Raw genomic sequence first — 19,244 nt, forward strand, 5'->3', positions numbered from 1 at the left:
CATTTATACCTTGGCGTAGAACAAGGTTTGTAGCAACACTTAAACTATCTTCTACTTTCTACGGGCAATATAATGGAAATTATAGCTTCTTAAAAACCGGGTTCAAATTTCATGCTCTTACAGGAGGAATCTTCGTGCTCCACGTTTTAGATAAAAATGAAGAATATTGATTTGTTTTCTTCACAGAAAAATTCTAAACAAATATTAGCTTATGAAATCGAGAAAAACGATCTAAGGAAATAACTATATCTATTAAAAAAAAAAGCATATAACCTGCGAAATCTCTCGACCTTCGCCGCCGTCTTGAAAATTTTGCATCCACAATGCACCGTAATAGCGAAGCTCCACGCGCGGCGGAGCCCAATAGCTAAGGAAATGTGGTAATCTACCCATCCAAGAAAATTTGGTAATCACGTGACCGTACACTGACCGACCGACCGTCCGTCTGCACCACAGGCATACCAATGTAAAATGACTCAATCAACAGGTATGGCAACCCAAATGCAACTCAAGGTTTTATTTGGAAGGAAATCACATGGCCTACCCGGACTTTTAGAAACAAAAACAACAACAAAGTCGGGTCTTTTTCGGCGTTATTTGTTATGTTTACACTACCGTGGATAACAGAGAAAGAGCTAGATTGAGTTATTGAAAACAAAGGAGACGAATTTCGTAGGAAGAAAAACATGGAAATTCAAAGCGGCGGTCAGAAAATGAGAAATGCTAGCGGCCAGCAAGGTCAAAATGAGCGACAGTGAGAAATAAAAGCGAACATGAACACAGGAAACAAATTATTAGGAAAGCACATACGAAAATTCCTCCATAAAAATAAGGTGTAACTAGAAAGTTTGACGTTTTAGTCGTACAAAACAGCGTTGTAGTCGTGCAAAACAACGGCAAGGGAAAGACAAGAAAGCGTGCTGCACGTGCAAATTTGTTTTTGGCTAATTAGAAGAAAAAGTGTGCTGCACGCGCAATTTGTTTTTTTGCTTATTAGATCTATTAGTCTTGAAGCCATTTTCATTGTCGTCCCCGTTTAGCATTACACCATTTAATTTTTTTGTTTACACGTATTAACGAGAGCTTCGCTTTTAGCCCTGGATAAATCTATATATTAGTAGTGCGCTTACCACCTGGTCTACAGTGATCAAGGTTTAGCACAGACAATAGTGATAAGAGCTAAACAATCACTATAGTGATTAGGGTTAAGATAAGTATAGTGATTCGGGTTAGGCACTGACTCGAAATGGTTAGTTATCATTTTCTGTTAGGGTTATCTCTATAAACATGTAAATCAAAATATTCATTGGCAGCAAATACATAGCCTGAATTTCAGACGATTACTGCGAGTCGTTTTTACTCCCTCAGTTACTGAGAGGAGAAAACGACTCGAAGTAATCGTCTGAATTTCAGGCTAACAAATCCCCTGTAGTCTAGTGGATTGGAAGATGGACTGTGGACCTAGCGTCCCGGGTTCGAAAGCCGCTTGTTGTACTTTGTCTTCTTTTTCTTGTTTTAAATTGTAGAGACAAACTTTCATGAAATTGCTTGAACAGAAATTTGATAGAACTTAGAAAAAGACTTAGAAATTTCATGTAAGCGTAAGTGAGAGGGAACAGGCCCTCTCGTCTATTCCTTCAAGAGTGACTACCCAGACCTTTAGCCTTTACGCCGGCGAGGAAAGTTTCCCTTTATTATCTCTAAGCCACAAAATTGAGACCTCACATTTTTGATAAGCTAACGGTTACCTTAAATCATAAAGCAGTGTTGAGCAGACAAAATAGTAAGACAGTTCGATTGTTGAAATGGGGGTAAAAACTTATTCTTTTGTTTTTATGTCATGAATCAAATGCGGTGGAATCTCATTAAGATGAGGACAGTTACTTAAAGGTCGGTAAATGTCTTGGTCTTCGATTGGTTGATTAGAAAATAAGAAACGTTTTCGTTGGTTAATTCATGGTGTCTGAGGAATAAACTCTAACTCGCCTCTAACTCACAATCACAAAGTCGTAACTTAACTATGCACGTCCTATTTTCTATCGCTGTTATTGTTCTAGTTCACTGGTTCTTGGCGGGCAAAGCGTGCATATTAATAAGGGCGAAGGCAAACTAGCTTTTTTTAGCACGAAAGACAATGTTTTACTTACCCCACTCCCCTCCTACTCCTCCACAATTAATTCATTTCCCCTTTTTATTTTTTTTTAATTTTGATTTTCCCTCCCCCATATTGACCCCACATCGACCCTACACGTCAGACTAGTTAAACCACCTGAAAATAGCACATGACGTTATCATAATGAGATTCAGCCTGCGTACAGCCGCCCCCTTCCCTCTGTACAGAGACTAAATGAGATTCCACCGCCTTTTACTCATGAGATAAAGCAAGCGGTTATGACGTCATAGGCGTTAATGTATTCCACGGCAAATTAATAACATTCCACCACGAACAAACGGAGTAAAATATCCCTACCATACTACATAAATTATTAATTTATTAACGGGAGCTTCGCCTTTAGTCTTGGCTAAATTTATATATTGTTGAATAACAAGTGGGAGTGAAACATATTCCGCCTGATATCAGGTATTGTTACTATCGTAGTTTCCAAAATCACCGATTCATCTGTACCATTAAGGTTCATGGTCTGGGCCAGTTTTGAAAAGTAATATTTCATTGATCAGTATTCTGTTAAAACTTAATGAATCAAATGTAGGAAAAGGCGTGTTAATAACTGGTAATTCTATGAATATTTATGCAATCCTTTGGCAGTTTTACAATTTTTAGTGCATTTTTCTTGTCATTACTGAATCCGCACCCTAGTGTACTTCATTCAACCTTTTCATTCATAAATGTCACTTTCAACACCGACGTGGCAAATAACACTACATTTTGACTCCACTATTACTTTCTAATAAAACTAATCGCTGCTAGTACTGCTACTACTGCTACTACTGCTACTACTGCTACTTCCAGAAATGTTCATATCTGAAACAAAAAAAGAAAACAATGAGACAAAAACATAGGAAATAATACTTATGGTGGTGGACAAAACACTGACCCCCTGTCCAGGGACTACCCATATGGACTAATCTAGAACGCCTAATGACTCTGAAGTTTAGTGAATAGGGTTAGAAAACTGCATGAGTGAATAAAGTCAGTTTCCCAAGAATAATGACCCTAAATGGAACTTGATTCACTCAGTTTTTCCTTCCTTTGGGGAATGTAACACAAAATTTAGGATTGGTTAGTCCAGTCCAAGAATGTGTTTTCCAATTTGCACAAATCAGGCCCATTTACCAAAACAAGAAAACAAGATTGCGCTTTGCTTAAACGTTCAGTTTTTTTGGAAATGTCTCAACAATTGTGTTTTATTTATGTTTCAACCATATACTCTGGAAACATTTTGTAACAGGTAAGTAACCGTCTATTTGATTAGAAGTAAAAGTATTGAACACTCTGTTTTATTTGTTTCAACAAAATTTTCCATTGTAATGTTGATCCGTTCAATAAGGACTCTTATTAGTGACCGTAAGATGCACCGTTTCAGTCCATGGGTAAGGGTAGGCGAACATGTTTGCCACGTAGTTATATGAGAGGCAACCACGATTTTCCAGATATGATAATGGCGTTACCCTTCTACTCGGTTGCCTACCCGTTTCTTTGGGGTAAGAGGCAATCTACCCGTAGTTATGGCTATGGGTACAGGTAATTTACCTGTCCCGTACAAGGAGACGGTTTATCTTAAGGGTCTCTATTGACATGGACACTGTCTTTGTTTCCCTTACTGTCGGGTCCCATAGTATCTAGACAACAAAATTAACGTGATTCTGGGGAAAAAGGAGGATCCAGAAATTTTACCGTTGTGCAGAGTTTGACACATTAAATGACACAAATGTTTACAATACCTGCAGTAATCACAATCTCTCTCAGTCTCCTGGTCTTCTGCACCCTGTAATGCAGGGCATAATTCAATGCAAATAAATGGTTGTTGTGTTTAGGATCACAGCAAACCCAGCAGTGACCTTCCCAAGTTGAGGTCCGCCAGCATCTCCCCTTTTGGAGTAATTTCTTTTTCTCACGGTGACCCTGAGGGTTTACCCACTCCAACTGAACCTCGCGCCTTGAACGGTTAATAAACTTCACCTCTACTGGGGTTGTAACATGAACTTCTGATCTCAGCCTGTCCAAGGAACTTGCTGTAGATTTAATATTTGTAATAATGATTATGTTATTTCAACAACTTGTTTGAAGAAAATTAACTCTTTATTGTGAGACACCATAGCACAGAAAAGAACAGTTATTAATCACTTTAAAACCACTAGGGCTGCATTGCTACATTTTTCCCCTGATATGATACAGACTGCTATACTCTTCCCTCACCAATAAATTTAATCATAATTATTGCTTCTTCCTTTGCTCCTCTCCTCATTTGCAAAGAAGTCGTGGCCAACTTGAAAGCTTCCCCACTTTGCATTTTAGGTTGATGTAAACTGATTTAAAAATTAAATAATATGTTCTAGTTATAAATTCTATATTTTGTCCTCTACATTTCTCTATATGTTATCTTTTTTAGTCTGAAATACCAGAATAGTACGAATGACAAAGATGGAGACGATGATCGTTATTCAGTATATACGGCTAAGACTGGGATGAAATCTATCCTTGTCTCATTTACTGTGCAAATTAAATACGTTTCTTGTTTGTGAATGCAGAGAAAGAGAAGACAGAGCAAGCTTGACTCTCAGGACTCTTTCTGGTTGTTTCTTTTCTCTGTTTTACTTTTTTTTAAATTAATGTGTCCCTGGCCTGTTGACAAAAATGTTCACATTTTTGTGCATAATTTGGTGGATTGTAGAGATGAAATATAAACTTCTTTATTGCTATAACAAATTGCACAAAAATCTCTAGAGTGTATCAGGTGTGAAGACGAGGTTAATACCATGGCTGCACTAACATGAGTGTTAATTCTAACCTGTTGGTTTCTTTATTTCTACATTTACATGTTTGTCACCATGGTTGTGTGGGAAGGCATAAAACACTGGGCTGCCATTAATCAACAGTGGCTCACGGCTCAGTTTCTTGTTGAAAGCCATGAAGATATGGGTCTCATAGGTATCGATGGTCTTTGAGTGCCCACGTTTTATGTTCCCTTTCTTCTTTCGTCTTCCGTTATTATTGATCCAGAATACCTGTACTTTCTTATCTGTCTTGTTGATGAATGTCACTTCCATTGGATGCTTGTTTTCCTTTGAATACAGGGCTAACAAATACAGAATTAAAAAACCGTTACAATCATTGTTCCCTGTCACACAAAGTCTTACCATTTAGTGGGAATATAAAACAGCAATGGTTTTGCCTAAGATATCGAAAAAACTTCATTTGCCACTGCTGAGAACAATTTGTTCTTAGAAACTCAATTTTGTTTTCCTCTCTTAACATGCCCCAGTACTGTGCTATGACTCCACCTGAGATCGCTATCAACATCGCTCTTTTAGAACCGTTACAATGCCATGAGCCCATGGAAGCTACCGCTTTTGCTTTGCCTTTGGAAGAGAACCCAGAATTCCTTAAGTGCCACCTCACTGGGTGTATGATAACCTGAAACACCTAAACAAGCACAAAGCTCCTGCCCCGGACGGATTGTCAAACTGGTTGCTAAAGGAGTAGGCAGAACTCCTAGCGCAGCTTCATACATGGAACAAAAGTTACCTTTTGTGTGGAAGCTTGTGGAACTCCTCTTCCAAAGGTCAAGCAAGTCTCAGACCCTAAGAAATAACTTCGCCCGATTTCTCTAACTTCAGCCCTCTCTAAAATTGCTGAGGACTTTGTAGTCTCCGACTACATCAAACTGGCATTGGAGGATGTGGTCGACCCTAACCAGTTTGGCATCATATCTGTTTCTTCACCGTGCTGGCACGTATTGGTATGGTGCACGAGTGGCTTGAAGCTACAGATCGCAATGGTGCGACAGTGCGAGTATTTCTTTCTGACTACTGCAAAGCTTTTGATCTTATAGATTACAGTATCTTAATCACGAAATTAAAACAGATCAACGCTCCTAACAGTATCATAAATTGGGTTATTGACTTCCTTTCAGACAGATCTCAGAGAGTTAAACTCAACAAGGACTGTTTGTCTGAGTGGGTAAAGAACCATCTGGAGTGCCCCAGGGGACCAAGTTGGACCCTGGGCTTTTCCGCCAGCATTTTCAACATGCGGAAATAGTTGACGATACCACGGTATCCGAGACTATACCCAAAGGCCAGCAGAGCAAGGCTCAAGATCTAGTGGACCTAATACACGACAGGTCGAAGACAAATCTATTTGAGGTACACTGCAACAAGACAAAGGAACTCACAATCAGTTTCAGTTGTCAACCTCCTCTGTTCCCAAGGGCATGTATTGACGGAAATTCTATCGAGTCAGTTCAGTGCGCAAAGGTACTTGGAGTTATGCTCAATGTTGACTTAACTTAGAATGACCACATTGAGGAAATAGCAACGAAAGCATCTTATCTAGAAAACACTACTTTCTGGTTCAACTGAAAGGTGCGCAGGTTCATTCTGAAGATCTCGTGGTGTACTACTGCACGTGTATTAGATCTTCGGTAGATTATTCATGCCCAGTTTTCCACTATGCATTACTAAAGTACTTGCAAGGCAAACTTGAGAGAGTGCATAAGAGGACCCTCTCGTGTATCGTCCCTGGAGTTTCTTACAAGGACCCTTTAAGTCTCGCCGGTATCGACTGCATGAGAGTCCTTCAAGAACAAATAACCAAGCTGCTTTTCAAATTAGTTACCTAATTTGTTACCTAAAAAGTGCAACGGGCCAACTTATAATTTAAGGAGCAAGAAGATCTTCGACCCACGCAAAACTAAAACAAAGAGATTTGCGGACACTTTTATCAACAAGAGTAGCTCTATGGCAATGTATTCATGACTTGCAGTTCACATTTTAAATTTTTTAATTATAACGTAGTGATTTAGTAATGTAATTATATTTTCCCTTTTTTTTTTCTACCTAAAGATATTTTTAGGTTTGTAAAGTTGCACAATTCAGTTTATTTTGCAAACTTACTAAGTAAAACCCAGTCTATCTAGCAGGCTACTTATCTATCTTACAACTTACGATATTCAGATGGGTCACTGTCATCGCTTTCCACATCCTGTGAGAGAAAAATCAACAAATGGACGAAAATGTTCCACAGTCTATACTCTTATTATCCAAAGAAATGACATCAAATATTCAAAACTTTGCAGTGAAACTGCTCACCTGCAGCTCATGGTCCCACTTGAATTTTGAACATTTTGATGTCGTTTCTTTGGACAATAAGAGTGGAGGCCATAGGAAATTGTTTTTACAATAGATTGTTTTCACTCTCGTGATCAGTGGCTATGCAAATCTCTCGGGACAAAAGAAAGTTTTAACATGAGAAAAGAGTTCAACTCCTGCTGGATTTTTGGTACACCAGCATTGTTGCCACTTCATTGCTTTGTATAAAATAACTGAGATAGTACGCGCGATCTGATTGGTCAAAAACCCATGGTTTATTATACCGGTAGTCCCATAGAAAAAGGCACCCAGAACACGAGCCATAAGGGACTGGTCAAAAAGTATGGGGGGGGGGGGGGGCGGGGGCGGGGGTGGGCCGGAGCATTTGGAAATGTGGTTGATAAAAAACACATGACCCACCCATTCCCTTCGGCACAAAAATGACTGACCCACCCCTAAAGCAAGGTTGGAAATTGCATGACCCATCCCCTAGTTAAAACATGGATGTTTGGTTTCCTCTAAGGCCATCCCCTTTTTTCTCTTCTGTTCATGTTTTTGTTCTTGTTTTTCTCTGTGCTGTTACTATGCTCATTTTTCAGATTAAAAGAATTATTCCAAGTGAAAAATGGTGTAACTATGTCGTTACTTTGTTTTAAAAAATGCCAAAAATTTGGCTCGGTCGGACGACGGTAAAAGGAGAAAAAAAGAGGATGGCCTAACCTTGTTCTGTGTTTGACAAAATTTGTTGATACACTGCTACAACCAATATCAAAATCACAGAAATCATACCTTTCACTGAAAAGGCAAATGTGAAAAACCGAACATTTCTTGTTTCGATGGACGTTATGAGTCTTGACACAAATATACAGCAAAATGAGGGTATATTGAAATTGTCTGTCACAACGCATATGAAAATTTCTACAAAGACAACCCATTCCTACACATTACTTGCCGGAAATTCTTAGATTAATCCTCAAAGAAAATTTCTTCCACTTCAATGGAAAGCACTACCTACAAAACCATGGAACTGTAATAGGCACAAAGACAGCAGTTTTGATTCCTTTGCCAATAGTTTCATGACATATATTGAAACAACAACTCTAAGTAAAACTGTCTTTAGAACAATAGTTTGGAAATGCTACGTACACGATATCTTTTCCCTATGGGACATGAGTAAACCAGACATCGAAGCCTTCACTGAACAAGCAAACTTACATCACCCAACTATTAAATTCATGGCCGAAACATTTGACACCGAGGTGCAGCATTTTTAGACACGGTTGTATACAAAGGCACAAGATTCAAGAAAAAATCTATCCTTGATGCAAAGACAAGCTTAACCATGTGCCAACCAGCAACAAAACGGATAGTTTTAGCATTCTTGATTTATTTTATGTCAAAATTAAATTCCTGAATAAAAGAAATTGTTCCGAAAAGAGATATCTGATCAAGTTATGGTACAAAATCGCCCGCTGCAGATTGCAAACAAGCTGTAAACGATGATGAAAGATGTCAGAGTTTTGCGCTGGTTTTTTTTTTTTAACTATGCACAAATTATTCGGTAATATCGATGCCATAACCTACTTCAAACCACCTGACTTCACAAATCGACAAATATTAACGCTAATATGTGGCTACGGCAAAGAAACCTTTCTCCAAATTTAGAGCTACCACTGACATATTTCCATCGGTCGCTGTACATACGTAAGTTACAAGCATGCGACAACTTCGCAAATGCAGCTACGTCGTTACCGCAACATTTCTTGATCATGATAAATCCAGAAAACAGATCTTAAACCACTGCAGCTTCTAAAAAGTGAATGAAGTCCTCCATTGCAACAGCTGCCAGTTTCGTCTGTAAGCACGAAATGTTTACGGATCGACTCAACAAAATACAGCTGCGTACAGTACGACGTTCAATTTTCTACTTTTGTAGTAAACAAACTTCAATGCACCTTCGCATGAATATGTGTTGACTTTTCCTGAAAACAGATTTGCATAAGTTATCATATAATAAGTGCAAAAACTTGTGTTTTGAAGTGCTACTGTTTGTTGTTTGACTGACCTGAGTTTTGAGAAAGTTCTGCGCTTTTAAATCGTGAGTCATGATGGGCTTATGGTAACTTTAGAGAGAAGACATGGCTTGATCACGGTACTAAAACCACACTTTTTACCTAAAAGGCTCCGTTCTACTAAAAGTTATTTTGGTGGTACACTCGAAAAGCTTGTAAATCACTCGCCTTTGTCTCGTGATTTACACGCTTTTCTCATGTTCTCCCAACATCCCGCGTGGGTTATCACGCCGGTAAACCCACAGAAAGTGTGGTCTATTGCTTAAGTACACCAATATGGCCGATGCGACATCAGATGAAAATGGTATATAACATTGACCGTTTTTGACACCCATTTCTGTTTTTGCATTGAAGGTTCCGGGAAAATTGTGTGCACAAGAAAGAGAAAGACAAATTGTACCACCATCATGTCATTTCCATGGTCCGAGCTCTAAATCGACCATAGCTCTCGACCAATCAGCGTGCGAGAAATCGCTCAGTTATTGTAAATAATACTTTTTAATTCTAGCTAAAAGTTACAGTCCGAAATACATACCACTTTGAAAGGCCAACTCTTATGTAAACAAAGCAGGTATTTCTAAAACAAAGAACTGTCGTCTTTCCTACACTTCCCAGATAAATGAATAAATCAACAACTCTTATTAATCAGTTGATGCTTGAATAGTGGTGTCAAGTAATTGTACTAACTGTCACAATTTGGTAAAAACCATTAAAAAAAACTGGCAACTTACGAATTATACTTTTTGAAAATTTCAAAACTGACAGAAATAGAGCGACAGGACAAACCAAAATTTGACTAAAGATAACCATCTTAAGTTTTTAGTTAGAGCTATCTGTATTTTTAAAACGAGTCACAAAATGACCTTCTTTTCAGTTAGATTATTTTGATTCTTCTATTTGGTTATTGATATTACTCACCACATGTGTGTGGCCACCAGAATATGATCCTGCAGGGTAAAGATGGGCAGATCCAGTGCGATGTCCTGGGTGGGGTGGAAAAGGCCCAGGTCCAACGTGAGGGTGGAACCCTCCAGGAAAGGGGCCTGCATGTGACGGTGGTGGTCCAGGTGGGAGTGGTCCCTGGGGAACTCCAGTAGGGGGAGGAAAAGCTCCCCCTGGTGGACCAGGGTAAAAACCAGCTGGAGGAGGGACATATGCTGGCTGGAACAAAAATCAGAAACCATTTTTTAGTTGTTGTAGCAGTAACAGCAGTGGTGGTAGTTGGAGGTGCAGTAATAGTTGTAGTAGACCCTCTATTTTAACACCAGAGGCAATTAAAGCAAATGATACGTTTAAGGGGTCATATATTGGTAGAAAAAAAATAATAATAAAGTCTTAAAATTAACTAAAATTTAAACTATGGGATGAAATGCAATAATGTAGTGAATTTTTTTATCTAAGTGAATGTTTATTTTTCCATTGGTTTTGGGTATTGTAATGTATGCCAATGAATATGAAACAAAGGAAAAATTGACTGCAACATAAACACTAAAGATGCAAATGAAATTTAGGAATTTAACTCTAATATATACTGTTACTGTCTTCTAAGGCACTTACTGAACAGATAAATTTTGTGTTAAAATTAAGCTCCTTAATTGTTCTAAAATAAAACGAGTTACTGATTCAGGAATAATCTAAAAAGATATTCTGCAGTACCTTGCTTCAATAACAAGGAAAGGTTTACAAAAAAGTGGAAAACTGAGGAAAAGTGGGCTGATATTTGAAAAAGTAGGAAGAAATTCTCTTTCAAAAACTACAAAAATTTTCCAGCTTGTTAACTTTTTTCCATCCCAGCAATTTTGCAACTTTTTAACGAGATTATCAATAATCATAGTTAACTGGGAGATTTCCTATGGTCAGCAGGTGATCACGTTCGGCATGCGCATTCAAGCCATTTTACGTAGTTTTGCCCGCGTGGCTTGCTTGGAGTTGCCTCGCTGCTTTTTTGCCTTTTGTTCATCTATTTGGCTTCAATTCGCCGGATTATTCGATTGTCAAGTGTTGGGCCCCTTTGCCTTATCTTTTTGTGTCTGTTTGGCCCACTGCCTTCATCATTCGCCATGCTGCCTCATCGTACGAGAAATAGTTCGCCAACAGTTGCTTCAGCACCTGCTCTAGTGTCTGGTACCTTGGCTTCTGCTTCAATTTCGCCGGAATTTTTAGTTTTGGTAATTCAGGCCATTCAGACACCAATTTCGGCCACAGTACAGCAGTGGTTATCTGCCGCAGTTGGCGCTCCTTCCATTTCAATGCAAAGCCTTCCCGCCATTTCTGTTCAAGGTTGTCGGAGTCATCTTTGGTCAATCACGCGGCACATTTGGACGCCACTGGCATGCACCAACCTTGGTCTTCAACCATTACCTCGGCATCTCAGCCATCAACCGCTGTTGGGTCCCTGCCCCTTTGACCACTTTCACTTCTCCACCAGTGGCCTCGCAGTTAAACACTTTGCCAGGTACGTCCTCATTTCTTGCTTTCCACCTTTTGTATCTGTGTTTTCTTTTGCTAGTTTGCCGTTCTCAGCACCTTCTTCGTCCACCGTTTATAGCCTACCCAGACTACCCACTACAGTCAATTCTGCCTTTGCTTTGCGCCCAAATGTAAGTCAAACTGTGGTTCCTTCGTTGGCAGCCTTGCCCCTTCAGCAACCGTTCGTGGTCAGCCCCGGCTACTCGCCAGTTGCTTGTAAGGGTGTCTCCCAAATCACTTCAGGAAAATTTGTCTATTTGGAAGATTTGTTGGCTGAAAACATTCCTCCCAATACCGAAGAGAGGACTGTGAGGCGGGTAAATGGCCCCTTATAGTGGATCTATCCATGCCTGACGGTCACACTGTCAGTGATGGGATTGATCCAGATTCTTAGTACATCAAAATAGATGACATTATTAAGATGGCTTCAAAATTTGGGCCTGGTGCTCTCATGGCCAAATTTGATATAGAGTCCTGTTACAGGAATATTGCTGTCCATCCATTGGACCACCATCTATTGGGCTTGAAGTGGTGTAATTCTTACTACATGGACCTCGGCTTACCTACATTGGGGCTTCGTTCAACTCTGGCTATTTTCAATTCTGTGGCAGATGAAGTCGAGTGTATTTTGGTCAATAACTATCACACTGATGATCTGTTGCATTACTTAGGTGATTTTATCCCAGCAGCCCCAGCTAACTCTTCCATCTGTGCATCCAACCTTCATGTAGCAGTCTTGGTGGGTCCAGCCTCTAGCATGGTGGTTCTGGGAATTGAATTAGACACCATGGTTCAGATTGCGCGCCTTCCAACCAATAAGTTTTCTTCTATTCAAGGTATTCTCAGTCCCATTGGTCTACCCACAAATGCTGCAAGAAAAAGGAATTTCAGTCATTGATCGGTCTACTGCATAATGCTTGCATGGTTGTGTCCCAAGTCGCACTTTCCTTTGCAGAATGATCAATGTATTGTCTTGTTTCTGCAATGATTCTCACCCAATCCATTTTAATGTGGAGTTTAGAAAGGATTTAGCTTGGTGGATGGAATTTTTTGGCCAGTGGCATAGGATATTGTTCCTTCTTTTTCAAACCCTTGAGCCACTCTCTGATTTCACTGTTTGTTCAGACGCATCTGGTGTGATCGGTTATGGTGCATTTAAAACAAATGATTGTTCAATGGCCAATGGTCTCCTCTTCAGCTCCTTCTGTCAATAGCTTACAAGGAACTCTTCCCTGTTGTTTTGGCCGCCCATGTTTGGGGCCCTCGTTGGTCTTGCAGGTGTATTCTGTTTCACGTCAATAACGAAGCAGTGGTTCATATTCTCAATTCATGGACTTCAAAAGACCCAAACATTATGCACTTGCTGCGTAGCTTACTCAAAGTAGCAGCCTACCTCAGTTTTACCTTTGTGGCTGTTTTGTTCCAGGAAAAACTAACGGCATAGCTGATGCCTCGTCTTGCTTCAATTTGCAAGGATTTGGTTCTCAAGCACCGTGATCCAAGAAGTCTCCAGTCCTCATTTCTTCACAGCTTTTAGCTCAGCTTTCCATAGTGATCTAGAAGCTCACTGCCTTTCCTTCACGTACCAAGGCTTAGCTGCTTCAACTTGCCGCACCTGCTCTAGCGCTCAGCAAAAGTTCATTAATTTGTGTGTCACGATTGGTCATGTCAGCTCCTCCGGCTCTACATGTCCAGGCTCTGAATGGACCCTGTGTCTTTTTGTCACGTTCTTGGCTGATTCCTTGTGGCCCATCTTCTAGTAAGGTGTATATATCTGCGGTATGGACTCTTCATGTGGATCAAGGATTCCCCAACCCATTAGAGAACTGCCTTCGGCTTCAAAGAGTTGTCAGAGGAATCAAGCGTTCACAGGGCTCTTTACCTGCTAACCCACGTCTACCAATTTCTAGTAACATTTCTCGCATAATTTATTCGGCTTTGGACCTCAACTCATTTGATGATCATATGTTTTGGGCTGCCTGTTTACTGGCTTATTTTGGGTTTTTGAGGTCAGCAGAATTCACCATCCCCAGCCTTTCAGCCTTCAACCATAGCCGTCATCTATCTGTGTGTGATATCGCTGTGGATGTTCCTCTTAATCTGTCTTGCCTCCAGATCTGCATCAAAGCTTCTAGAACTGACCCGTTCTGGAAAGGGTACAACATTTTGATTGAGCCTGGTTCTCCTCCTTTGTGTGCAGTTAAAGCAGTTGCCTCCTTCTTTGAGTGTCGGGGTAACCGTCCTGGCCCCCTGTTCCTTTTCGAGAATGGCCTTCCTTTATCTCGCTCTTTACTTACCGACAGATTAAGAGCTATTCTTCTATCTGCTGGTCTGCCTGGCGATTTTTCAAGTCTCAGTTTCCAAATTGGGGCAGCCACTTCTGCTGCAAGGGCTGGTATTCTGGATCACCTCATCCAAGTTTTGGGTAGTTGGAAAAGCAATGCTTACAAACAATATATTTAAACTCCTACCGACCTCATTACTCGCGCTGCCAAATCTATGGTGGATTAGTTTGGTTAGTGTATTTTTATTTAGTGTTGCTAACTGCCTTTTTGGCCACTGCTAGCGTTTTGGTAGCATCTGTTAGCATATGTCGGTTGGAAGCCTTGGCTTCCTTAGCTGTTGCCTATTGCCCTTCGATCTTGCCAACTTATGTTTCCTGGCCATTTTGCCTTGCTACAGCAGGGTGGTACCTTGCACTTGGAAATTCTTTGTTAGGAGGGTCGGGCCCCATGGCTGCCTCCTATCGGGTCCTCCGTTCTCCAAGCACTCACAATCTAGCTTGGAGTTCCTTTTCATGGCAGGTGACCCGTGGGAGGTTGCCATGGTAACCCCCCCATTATTTGCACTTTGCCCACATTCATTTGCCTATTGCTTGCATTGCTCACAATTGGCACCTACCCTCCATTTTCAATACTGCTTATCGACAAGTTTAATGAGATTGTCAATAACCATGGGAGATTTCCTGTTGTCAGCAGTCGCGCATGCGCATTTAAGCCATTGCCACATAGTTTTGCCCTTGTGGCTTGCTTGGAGTTGCCTTGCTGCTTTTTTGCCTTTTGTTCATACCCTCCAACCTGTCTCTTGGTTCTTTGAAACACCTAGGTTCAGGTTTAGGGTAAGTTCTCTTGTGTTCTTTATTCTCCACTGAGAGATTAGTGTGAAAAGTGCCAGGGGGAGGTGACCCATGGGAGACTGCCATGGTACCCCCTCCCCCATTATTGCCATTTTGCCCACATTCATTTGCTTATTGCTCGCATTGCTCACAATTGGCACCTACCCTCCATTTTCATTATTGCTTATCGACAAGTTAACAAATTCAAAAGAGCTAAAAGTTACTCAAGTTATAGTTAATGAGCTATTTCAACTTCAAAACTTTGCATGTGGTGACATCCTTCTATGATTCAACTTGCAAGATAATGTGGAAAAATCTTAGGAAAGACTTGCTAAAAATTGTTTAACTAAGCACGCTTAGAAAATGAAATATTAACTGCTTGTAATAATTAATAAATTTTTAAATCAAATGAAGAATGATCCTCGCAGTTGTGAACGCAATTTATGCAATTGCGTAAGAAGCATGAAAAACAGTGATGCAACAATGCTCTGAATTCGACTTCCTTGAAAGTTTCCATTTGGCAACCAAAAATTATAAAATGGTCACCAGACGATATTAGTTGCCTGAAAAAAAAAGACACTTAGCTATTACGTGAAAGGTAAATAAAATGAATGCCAGGAGTATCATGACTTAGAGATTTAATCTTCGCTGCAATTTTAGTAGCCAACTTTAGGCAACCAATATGGTCACAGGTTGGAGTGCTTTAATTTTGAATGGAAAGGGAAAATGAAGGTTATTTGATGAGTAATAAAGGATATGAAAACCTACCGGATAGGCAGCCTGTGCAGGAGTGGGTATGCAAGTGTAGGGTGGTGGGCCACCTGGATAGAATCCTGCCCCTGGAGGACCAAAAGGTGGTGGAACAGCTCCCTGCAATCAATTAAGAATAAAAACTAAGGTAAGCATTATTGTTAATACCTGAATGAGGGGAACAAGAACAACAGATGGAAAGCATGGTATGTCTAGCATCACTTTGTTAAGCCACAACAGAATGGAAATAGACGCAAATATCCTGTCTTAAGTACTCCTATTTCTTTCTCTGTTATCTTCTACTTTTTTCTAACACCTAAAATACCAATGCAAACTCAACTCAGGTTCAATGACCAACATACAGAGCTGAAACCAGTCTTTGATCCATCAGTGGGGAAAGTGCCAAGTTAATGGTGGGTTTGCCCTGGTGCACAATGAATTCAAAGGCAGACTTCAGGGAGAAAAGGTTGGTTTTGGCAATAAAAGGCTTGACTGAAATGCACTTACAGAAGCAAACTAATTGTTTCTGAAGAATGATGCCCTGACAGTGTTCATTTATATCACTTTTCACTACTATTTTAAAGCCAGCAGTCACAGTTACTTTGATTTTGTTTGCAAAATACTTCTGCCATAGAAATTCAGGGCCAAAAGCATTTCTTGATTGCCAAAATAGCCAGAAAAACACTGGGAATGGACCAAGTTTGTTGCTTGATGATGTCATTGCAGACACCAACCAAGTTATATAAATACATAATCATTTTAATGTGGCTAAATATTATTTAGGCTAAGTTAACATCGAGCCAATGCAGCCAGCAGTGTTCCTGTATTAGCATGCATGTCATGCAGGGTGGCCCATTTTGGGTTTTCAGGGCTATCCTTTTGCATCATTTTGCAAGCTATTCTAGCTGATTGTTGCGGATCACCTTTTGCTTTGTGTTGGCGAATCTTTGCGGATTCTTGCTCCCTCTCCTCCCTCCCTGCTGTCATGCGTGGGTGTGCCGGTAAGTATCTCACTTGGGTAAGTATTTTTTCCACTGAGTATTGTCTCAGTGTGACAGTGCCGGTTAGCGGCTGCTGGAAGGGGTGGTTCCCACTTCAGGGTTGCCTGGTTACCTCCTTGCTGTATTTTTCGCAGTTGGCCTCCCCTGCTAACCTTTTAGGTACCAGTTCCCAAGCTCATCAATTGGCGATGAGTTAAATAGAAATATGTATGGGGGAACCTGAAGTTTTAGGCCACTAAGATCCATGTGGGATCCATATGCAGCACATGCTACAAATCTATTTACAGGAATTATGTCCCAGTCAATTCCAAAACTACCTATTCTCTCCTTCCCCCAGGTAGACCCTGGGCATTTGACTAGAGTTTAGCCCCATACAGTGGGGAATGTGACTGAAAATGAGGACCACCTGGTAAGAAATTTGACTTTCCATTTTAGGATTTTACAATTCTTTTATTAAGCATATGCACCACATTCGTGGCTCATTACTCCTATATTCACTGTTTTGTTGGAGCATTTGAGAGCCTTTGAAAAAGCCAATAAATGTGGGCATTCTGAAAGATTCAATGAAAATATTCAAACCCCTGTAAGACAGTTTTCAGAGCCTTTAGATATTTCAGTTGGGTTTTAGTATGATATTTAGATTTGAATAAACCACTGGGACAATTTTCAAACAGTCGCTTTTATACATGGTGGGTGAAGTACCAGCTGGAGGGGCAATTGACCATCTAAACTGCCAACATGGCAGGGAATTTGACCAAATTTTTTAAAAAAAGTAAAATGGCCATGAGTTTGAACAAGGAGGGGGGTATGCGTGGTTCTGGAACTGACTGGAACAGTATTTCTGGAGTGCTGGTAATATTATTTTATCTGTGCCACAGGCTACTCAAATCCAAATTGTTCGAGATAATACACCTGCAGGATACCAGCATTGCAAAAGTAAAAGAAATTCACAAAAAAATATATATTATTATAATAATAATACACTTGATTCTTACCTGGGGATAGGTTTGTCCTGGGGGTGGTGGAGGGTGTTGTCCTGGGGGTGGAGGCCCACTCATTCTGATAAACTCTGGCTAATGTAAATCACAAAAGAGTAAAATATTAATTAAGTTACAAAACGAAAGGCTCTGTAGGTAAAGTGTTGGTGCAGTTTTAATCAGTTTCTCTCAAATTTAGTTCTGTTGTAGGATTGTTTTGCTCATGCTGGTACAGAAGAAGACCTCACTTTGTTGTCCTTAAAGCCAATCTATGGAGTATGAAATAATTCGGCGAGATCTCATGCATGCAGAGTGCAGGCACTGTGTGCAGTAAGGAGCAGAATACGTGTGGCTGGTAGCTCCCACCTCCTGTCAAAACAGTGAAACTTCCTCAGTCAAAGAAATCTTGCAAAAAAAGTATAATAAATCAAGGATTTTCAACCAGAGGACTGACAAGCTTTTCTTCAAAACGTCAACATAAAAAAATGCTATGCTCAGGTTATTTTACTTAGTTTTTTTTTTACCAAATATATCACAGAGAAAAGGCTGGCCGTAGCATTAATTTTGAGAGTCTGGTTTTCAGAGGGGGGAAACACCCTTTTGAATTTTGCTCCTTAATTTGGTGTACAAACTCCCTCATGGTGGCATCTCTACAAAAACGTGTGGATACACCCCAGGCCTTCTCAAGCAAGTCAGGGGCATGGGTACCTATACACACATGCACACATGAAAAGATGCCGAACTTGATAAAAACATAAACACAAAAATACAAGGCAAGGTAAATAAGTTGGACAGGAGGGCTCCTAATGGTGATTTCAGTAGGCATATTTGCAGTTTTTCGAGTTCACTGTTGACCAGTTTCACTAGAGAGGCCACTTGATTTGGTGGACTAAAACCCTGATGCTTATGGTAAGCAGAAGACTAAAGTGCTGTGTTGCCTTTGCTGTATTTTACTGTTTGGATAATAGCTTGTGTGTCGGAGGTTTCGTTTTAGTTAAACCCGTTTGAAACCTAAATATGGTTCTATTGAAGCCCGTAAAGAGTGACCGTAAGGAGCAAGTGTCTGGTTTTCCGAAACTATAAACCATGAAATAACTTAAAATGTGTACCATATGAGAATTTCAACAATCGTCCTTAGTCGTGTGATGAGGGCAAAGAAATCTGCCAAAATGTGTGCTGCACGTTCAGAGTTCTACTTTGCTTTTGCTTTTTTTATTTTATCATTTCCATTATCATTGTTGTCATGTGGTTGATTTACCTTCCCAAACAGCATTACTATGCATTGATTTCATTGAAAAACTAAACATTTTGATGGAAAATGCGCGAAGAATATGATGTCTGCAGGTAGCCCTAGAGAGGGGGTCCAGAATTAAAAGGATACAGTTCTGATAGTTTTAGTCACATTTCCAGTTGATTTAGACAACCTTCATGTTAATTCTTCCCGGGTGACCATTCCCCGGGATCACCATGGTATGGTCATGGTTCTTTAAAAACCGGGGTACAAAAAAGATTATGACCCAATTACCAGTTGGTCCTTTCGCAAATAACCTCACCATGGTGATGTGAAAGCAAGGGGGATGTGGAAAAG

General features: G+C 40.2%; 1 protein-coding gene and 1 pseudogene across 1 annotated transcript in view; one reads left to right on the forward strand and one right to left on the reverse strand.

Moving 5' to 3' along the window:
- Positions 1–1,673: 1,673 nt before the first annotated feature.
- Positions 1,674–19,244, reverse strand: part of LOC140927299 (uncharacterized) — an 18,588-nt gene continuing 1,017 nt past the window's right edge. Inside the window, exons 2-8 of the mRNA XM_073376918.1 lie at positions 17,675–17,752; positions 15,697–15,798; positions 10,263–10,505; positions 7,129–7,165; positions 4,971–5,258; positions 3,904–4,194; positions 1,674–2,983 (exon numbers count right to left, since the gene is read on the reverse strand). Coding sequence (XP_073233019.1) covers positions 2,916–2,983; positions 3,904–4,194; positions 4,971–5,258; positions 7,129–7,165; positions 10,263–10,505; positions 15,697–15,798; positions 17,675–17,737 — 1,092 coding nt within the window. The 5' untranslated portion in view covers positions 17,738–17,752 and the 3' untranslated portion in view covers positions 1,674–2,915. The remainder of the gene's footprint in view (positions 2,984–3,903; positions 4,195–4,970; positions 5,259–7,128; positions 7,166–10,262; positions 10,506–15,696; positions 15,799–17,674; positions 17,753–19,244) is intronic.
- LOC140927260 (uncharacterized) lies at positions 12,235–14,379 on the forward strand (annotated as a pseudogene).

Source organism: Porites lutea, chromosome 2, assembly GCF_958299795.1.
Source record: "Porites lutea chromosome 2, jaPorLute2.1, whole genome shotgun sequence".
In the NCBI taxonomy this organism is placed as follows: domain Eukaryota; kingdom Metazoa; phylum Cnidaria; class Anthozoa; order Scleractinia; family Poritidae; genus Porites; species Porites lutea.